Raw genomic sequence first — 7,836 nt, 5'->3', positions numbered from 1 at the left:
GGCATCATTGGGGAGCCTTGCCTCTCTACTTTGCTCCGATGTCAGTTCCCTGACATCAGGGTATAAATAAAAATTATTATTAATACTATTATTATCACTGCTACTACTGCCTGAGATTCAATCAGCCTGGCTCTTCTCTGGGGCAGATGTTGTTTGTGTTGGCTTTTTGCAGTATAGTAACGCTGCAGAGAGCTTGCTGGGGAGATCATGCATTAAAAAGAAAGGACTCAAAAAGTACTTAAAGGTTTTAATAAGAAAAACAAAAACTCCATTTACACTAAATACATCAACAAACCAGACCCAACCACCAACCCATCCCCCAGGGTAATGGGAGAGCTAGGTGCTGCTCCTTATATACTCTACCCAAATGCTGACACGACTTAATCAAATACAACTCAGCAGCACCTGCTATGTTTCACAGCTGTAAAGCTGGGTCTCGTTATCTTGCTCTGGCCCTTGCTCCGGCCCCTTAAAGACATACACATGGAGTGGAACAATGATGAACCTTTACATTTAAAGAAACCATTCAATAGTTTGGCCCAGTCATGGCATCCCCTCCATCTCCAGTGTCAGTCGTCTCTTTGGTCAACCCAAGACTGACAGCAGCAAAAACAATAACAGAAAACCTGACAGAAGCTACTTATCTTTTCTAACAATCCTGAAGCTGACATTAAAGATGCCTGGGCAGTTGAAATCAGCCCAACTGTGGTAGAAGGAGGCAGAACTGGAGGAAGATTGTTCACGGAAAAAAATGTAATCTACTATTTCTTGCGGGGGTTTTAGGTTCCCAGGTGTTGTAGGGGGCGCTATGAAAATATATGAGGTTTGTCACATAGAGGTATTTCTTGAATTTCCAGGCAGATAGGACGATCCCACAAAGAGGCTTACCAAGAGAGGACATGATCCCCCGATTCTCCTCCATGACGTCCTTATGCAGAGCTCTCTGGTCAGGATCCAGTAACTCCCGCTCCTCGTCCGTGAAACGAACAGCGACATCTTCAAAGCACACTGGACCCTAAAAGAAAAAGGGAAATGTCCTCCTCTGAGACAGCAGAAATATGATCTGCTACACAATGCTCTGTTATTTCCTTCCTGTTAATTGCTGTGTTATTTCAATAGGAATGCTTTGCTGCACATTTTTATTATGGGTACCTATTTTAACGTTTTAATTGAATTCTTTTATTCTGCATTTTAAGTGTGGGTATTAGTCTTTTTGCAAATACAGTAGTGCCCCGCAAGACGAACGCCTCACAAGATGGAAAACCTGCTAGACGAAAGGGTTTTCTGTTTTGGAGGCGCTTCGCAAAACGAATTTCCCTATGCTCTTGCTTAGCAAGACGAAAAAGTCTTGCGAGTTCCTTCGGGTTCCCCCCCTTTTCCTAAGCCGTTAAGCCGCTTATCAGCTGATCCGCTGATAAGCCGATTAACAGCTGATTGCTAAAAGCCGCTAAACCGCTAATAGCGCTAATCCGCTAAGCTGTCAATGGGCTTGCTTCTCAAGACGAAAAAACCGCTATACGAAGAGCCTCACGGAACGAATTAATTTCGTCTTGCGAGGCACCACTGTAGGTGGTATTCCAGCTTATGTTTCGTTTTTCTGCCTACGCAAGCATTCCAGTTTCCCCGATGGAAGGATCCACTTTCTCCTCTCCTCGTGAGTTGTTCTGGGGAGGTTCCCTTCCAATGCCCTAGAGTGAAATTCAAGGGGTTCATGGGGGCATGGAGAGGGGGAGGAGTGGGGGGCAGGCCGCATTTTGCAGCAGATACGGCTGGCTAGGTGAATCCTGGAAATTATTTGTCATCGTCTGTCCACTGCTTAGAAGCCTATTTTAGCATTCATTGATGAATATAGAAATACAAGAAGCCTAGTTTGGATGGCCATCTGTCTTGGAGGACCTTGCTGAGACTCCTGCAATGCAGGGGGTGGGACTTGATTACCCTTGGGGTTCCCTTCAACTCTAGGATTCCATGAAAACTGCAACTACAGATGAATCCTACTGTCAACATTCAGAAGGCTGGTATGACAGAGTTGTCTGGGCAGGAAATCCCACAGTTCACAGCTGGAGTTTACTCTTTATCAGTAAGAACACAATGTTCACAGACTTGGCTGAGTTTCGGGCTTCATGAGAACAGCAGCTCATTCCCTGAGCCTCTTCCTCCACAAAAGCAGTTGCTGAGAGTGAAGGCCCCTGGCTCCCCACAGCTTTCCAAGTCCCCTCCTCTCTGGGGTTTCTGGCAAGCGATTGAACAGTGTGCCAGTGTGCAGCCTGCCTTTGCTCCTCCATGTTAGACCTCTCCTGGCTCTGAGAGACAAGCAGGGAGGGTGTCTTCTGGCAGAAGGAGAGGGAGCCCCCGGTGGCTCCTCCTTCTCCTGACTCACCTCTGCCTCTCGACCTTCCTCTCCCACTTGCCTCCTTCTTCTTCTGCCTCTGATTCTGCACCGCATTCTGCAACAGAGTCTCCCAGCTCACTAAGCCCTGTTACCCCTTCAGCTTCTGACACCTCCTTTTCCCAAGCTTCTCCCTCTGACCGCCAATCCTTCCTCCACCTTCACTCCTTGGGCTCTGAGCCATCTTCCCTTCCTGGTTCCCTGGCTGCTTCCTCCCACCATTCCTCTGTGCCCAACCACTCCATGACATTGCTCCATCCCTCGGCCTCTGTCCCCACAAGGCAGCTTCCCCTGACCTGATCTGGTTCCACAGCCACTGCTTCCCTTCTGCCCCCATGAAAAGGCGGATCAGGAGGTCTTGCCGGCATCATTCTTTCACCTGCAAAAGAAAAAAAGGTAATCAGGATGCTAGGAGTGCCTGCTTCTCTCACAGAGGAAACAGGACATCTCTAACTACAGATGGGCTTTGAGAAATCCTTACCTGCTGAGTGCAGTTGAAGGTTTGTGCCCATTTCATGTTAGGTGTGCAGAAATACATCTCCCCTCCTCTGAACCCTTGTTCCCAACACCCACCCCTCAAAGAGAAGAAAAAAAACACGATGAAAAGAACCCTCAGATGAGTTGGAAAACCAACAGAACAAGACCAAATGGAGAAAAGCCACCTTCCTCCTTACCCAGTGTCCTCTCTCTGGTGTCCAACGGAGGCCTCTCTGCCTCACAGGAATCCAGGTCCATTTCTGCAAAATGATCCCTTTTCTGAAAGAACAACAAGAATTCAAAACAGTAAATGAAAGGTGAGAAATATTAGAAAGAGAACGCAAAGACATATACTTTAAGGGTGTTAGATCTCATTCCCCGAAAAAGGATGGGCCATCAGCAGACCAATTTTGGATGTTCTCCATCCTGTTTGGAGCCCCTTGGGAGTATCCAGAGGAAAGTCTCTCTCACCTGAGAAAGTTTCCCTGAGCAAGCATGGATGAGTCTTGCTGGGAACCAGGGTAGGACTGCACCACAGCCCAGACTCTGAGCTATCTTTCTAAAAAGGAGGAGGAGGAGGAGGAGGAGGAGGAGGAGGACATGGAGTTTTAGGCCTCTAGAAGAGAGATTGTGGAAATGTGGAGGCAAGCGAAGAGATTAATGCGAGGCGAATCAGCCTGGTTGTTCCTTCCTTCCAGTCAATGCATGAAGTCAGAACTGATTGACAAGGGAGTCATTGGTTCCTAGTGAAAAATGACTAGGTGTGTTGAATCTGAATCTCCTTTCTTGTAGCTTGAAGCCATGGGTTGGAATCCTGCGCCCAGGTGACATGGCTCTCCTAAAGGCCGGCCTCACTATACACTGCCTTCGTTGATCTAAAAGCAGCCTTTGATACAGTCTCCAGAACCAGACTCTGGGACAGACTACAGGGTTCCTACATAGAATTAAGAGCTTCTGCTCTTAATTCAGGCACTGCGCGCAAACACGGCTCTTAGAGTCAGGACCCTATTAAAACCTCTAAAGGAGTCAGGCCAGGGTGCCTATTGGCCCCTCTACTATTCAATTTCTATCTAAATAATTTAGTATCTGCACTCCATGACTCAGAACCCCACCCTCCGAAGCTCGCAAATCGGCATATTTCGGTCCTCCTATATTCCGATGATGCAGTAATTTTATCTAGAACCCCCATTGGACTCAAAAGAGCACTAAGAAAGCTCGCAGCATACTGTGAATTTGAATGTCTCAAAATCAACTATCAAAAGACCAAGATACTCGCTTTTGGGGAAAAACCAAAGCTTAAAAGCTGGGAACTCCAAGGCCATAAATTAGAACTAGTCACAAACTATAAGTATCTAGGAATGGTGGTACAGGCCTCAGGAGCCAACAAACTACACATAAACTCCATCGGGAGTTCAGCGGAAAAACCCGCAAATTGTATCCTTAAATTTTTCAGAGCACAAGGGGGCTTCTTCGTTCCCGCAGCTCGAAAACTATACAAGGCCAAAACTTTGGCACAACTCCTTTATGGTTCCTTTTTGGCCCCGCCTTCCTCGGCTTTCTCCCCCCTTGAGAGCTCTCACTTCTTAGAGCTCTCACTGGCTTCATTATTACCAAATAATGGAAGCATATAATTTGGATAAAAAAATTGGCTTCCAGGTGGAAAAATCAAAATTGGAAACAGAACAGTTACATCCCAAAATTAAGAACTTGTCAAGAATGTATAACTTGCTGTTGAAATGGAATACCCAGGATGAAATGGTGAACTCAGCTATGATTAAATGGGCACAAGATGTTGGACATAATATTATGATGGCTGACTGGGAACAGTTATGGACTACAGGTGTGAAGTTTACGGGATGTAATGCCTTAATAGAAAATATAATGACTTACCCACTCTGGAAGAATGGCAGATGAAGGTGATGGACTAGATGACACTGGCTGAGATGACAGGCAGAATCCGTGATCAGGGAAAAGAGACGGCGGAAGAAGAATGGAGAAAATTTAAAAGTTATCTTAAAGACTATTATAAACTTGATGAATGTTAGAATGTTGTGGTCTTTAGGAATAAAGGGATACAGTGATATAAGGCCAGAATACAGAAAAGACTAAGATGATAGAGGGTGGAAAGGAACAATAAGGAGTTGCTATAAAATTATGGACATTGGGATGCAGAAAGGGGGGGTATGGGGGAGTCTCGGAAAAGAGGTTTATGAAAAAATGTTATGAAATTATACGTGTTTGTATGTCTTTTTAAGTGTTTGTTTGTCTTTAAAAATTTTGTAAAACCAATAAAATTTTTATAAAAAAAATAAAAAAAATAGAAAACATAATGAAAAGGATCTACAGGTGGTACATGACACTAGTCAAGCTTGCAAAATATTATCATTTGCCCAATAATAAATGTTGGAAATGCAAAGAGACTGAAGGTACATTCTTTCACCTTTGGTGGACATGCCCAAGGATTAAGGCTTTCTGGGAGATGATCTATAATGAAATGAAAAAGGTATTTAAATATAGCCAGTGTGGTGTAGTGGTTAAGAGCGGTAGTCTCGTAATCTGGGGAACCGGGTTCGCGTCTCCGCTCCTCCAGATGCAGCTGCTGGGTGACCTTGGGCCAGTCACAGTTCTCTGAAGTCTCTCAGCCCCACTCACCTCACAGAGTGTTTGTTGTGGGGGAGGAAGGGAAAGGAGAATGTTAGCCGCTTTGAGACTCCTGAAGGGGAGTGAAAGGCGGGATATCAAATCCAAACTCTTCTTCTTCTTCTTCTTATACCTTTCTGAAGAAGCCAGAGGTTTTTCTCCTGGGCATGGTCGGCCAATTGGTGCCAAAGAAGGATAGAACTTTCTTTATGTACGCTACAACAGCAGCAAGAATACTTATTGCAAAGTACTGGAAGACACAAGATCTACCCACCCGGGAAGAATGGCAGATGAAGGTGATGGACTACATGGAACTGGCGGAAATGACTGGCAGAATCCGAGACCAGGGAGAAGAGTCGGTGGAGGAAGATTGGAAGAAATTTAAAGACTATCTACAGAAACATTGTAAAATTAATGAATGTTAGAAGGATGTTGGAATGAAGCTATGTGGTTTTAGCAGAAATGTTATAAAGGTTTAGGAAAAAACAGACTGTTAATTGGTGAAAGGAGGGAAAGTTAAGTTATATTATATTAAGATAAATTACAGGACAAAAAGTGGAAGAGATGGAAAGGATTTGCTGAAATAGCTAACTGAACTAGAATACAAAAAAGGGAGGTGTGAGGAGGTCAAGGAAACAAGCAAATGAAAGATAAGTTATGGGAAGGTTTGATGTGTTTTTTACTTGTTTCTATTTTTCTGCTTTTTTCTGTTCCTTTTCTTTCTTTTTTCTTATTGTGATGTGCTGTTTTGTTTTTGTTTAATATGGTGTTTTTCTTTTTTCTTTTGGTAACTTTTAAAACTTAAAAAAAAATACTTTTTAAAAAAAATAGAATTCTTTGAGCTCTCCTCCAAGTGCACAGATGTGTCTGAAATTTATGGGTTAGATTTGAAACGGGGATGATGAGAGTGGAAGCTAGCATCTGCCTAACATCAATCTACAAATGGCTGACATTGAATCTGCTCCCCAGAGGGATAGTAGCCCCATTGATCCTCTGCAACCAATTCCAGTCAGGCTGGCAGACTGCTGTCCTGAACACCCTCCGGAAACTGGGTTTTGCCCCTCAAGCCCTTCTAAGTCTGGGCTTGGGCCAGGCAAAAGCCACGGTCAGGCAAAGAATATTAGATACCGAGAGACAACAGGACTGCGCAAGGTGCTCCAACCATAAAATTGGAGAAATCGAGAAATATATAGCCGCACCGGCAGAGTATCTCTTCTTTCTCGCATCTAGAAATGCAAGAAGGGCCTTTACACTCGCCAGAAGCTCGGCTCTTCCATCGCTGGTCCTGGATTGAGCCTTTAGAAAAGTCCCGTATGCTCAGAGACTTTTCACCTGCCCATTGGGAGAGATAGGAAGCCAAAACACTTGTTCTTTAGACGTCCCTTTTACGAAGAGGCACGTAGTAAGACCATTGATCCCCTGCTGGTGAGGCTCGCTGACCTCCCGCAAAAGCAAAAATTAGACCTTTTCCTGTTAGGCAAAGGTCAGAAGATGACCTGGATGGTTGCCAGATTCTGTGTACAGATCTGTAGGCGCAGACCATCTCCCAACTCAAAATACTCCGTCACGAAAATCCCCAAACTCGGTTTCATGGGTGACTCTGAGTCAACTCCCTGGGATAGTTTGTTGGTGTCCTTTGTTTTTAAATTTCTTGTTGTACATAAATTGCCTGTTTTACTTCTGTGACTGTACCCCCAGGTGTGTTTCATAAGCTGGTCTCTGACCGTAATAAATCATCTAATCTGACATGGCTCTCCTGTCTCCTCTCTGTCTCCTCTCTTCTCCAACTAAACATACCCAGCTCCTCATAAAGCTTGGCTTGATCTGCTTGGCTGGCCTCCTCTGCCAATAAGGAGAAAGAAAGAAGGGAAACAAAGGAAGAGGTTTGGGAGCAACCATTCACACGTGTTTCCTCTGTTGTGCAATGACGCTGACCCGTGTCACACACAGCAGAAGTCCGACTGATAGCCTTATTTAAAGAAGCGAGATTTCTATCTGCTAGATTTCCCAGGGGGCTCTGAATAATTTTTTTTTCCTGGAAAGGGGGCAGTAACCTCCTCCCCTCTCCTCCCCACAAAAGATCCAAAGGAAGGAGACAGTTCCTGTGACCTCGCTCCTCCCTGGCTGGACCCCCTGCTCCCAGGGGCTCCCCCCCCCACATGAGCCACCCTCCCCTGCTGCAGCCCTGCGACCCCCCCCTTCTCCCCACTGCACCCTGGGGGGGGGGAGAGAGGAGACTCACCAGATCCCCCTGGAAGAGAGCAAGGCAGCCTTTGCAGCAGAGGAAAGCAAACCCCCCCCCACTTGCAGGAAGGGGAGGGAGGGGCTTT

The 7,836-nt window shown here is 45.4% G+C and overlaps 1 protein-coding gene across 1 annotated transcript; it reads right to left on the bottom strand.

The window, feature by feature from the left end:
* Positions 1-550: 550 nt before the first annotated feature.
* On the bottom strand, positions 551-7,836 carry LOC308579641 (uncharacterized protein). Its single transcript, XM_081214216.1, has 4 exons — positions 7,749-7,836; positions 3,064-3,145; positions 2,686-2,768; positions 551-1,015 (listed from the first exon to the last, which is right to left on the bottom strand). The coding sequence occupies exons 2-4, from the start codon at positions 3,122-3,124 to the stop codon at positions 740-742; spliced, it is 420 nt and encodes a 139-aa protein (XP_081070342.1). The 5' UTR covers positions 3,125-3,145; positions 7,749-7,836; the 3' UTR covers positions 551-739.

Source organism: Podarcis bocagei (assembly GCF_964188305.1).
Source record: "Podarcis bocagei genome assembly, contig: HAP1_SCAFFOLD_501, whole genome shotgun sequence".
In the NCBI taxonomy this organism is placed as follows: Eukaryota; Metazoa; Chordata; class Lepidosauria; order Squamata; family Lacertidae; genus Podarcis; species Podarcis bocagei.
Note: the sequence above shows the minus strand (reverse complement) of the source record. Positions and strands in the feature narration are given on the sequence as shown.

Excerpts from the sequence above, each read along its gene's own strand:
- LOC308579641 (XM_081214216.1), bottom strand. The coding sequence starts at position 3,124 with ATGGACCTGGATTCCTGTGAGGCAGAGAGGCCTCCGTTGGACACCAGA. Across the intron at positions 2,769-3,063 it reads CACCAGAGAGAGGACACTGG|GTGAAAGAATGATGCCGGCA; the intron begins GTAAGGAGGAAG and ends TTTCTTTTGCAG. Across the intron at positions 1,016-2,685 it reads TGGCTGTGGAACCAGATCAG|GGTCCAGTGTGCTTTGAAGA; the intron begins GTCAGGGGAAGC and ends TTTTTCTTTTAG.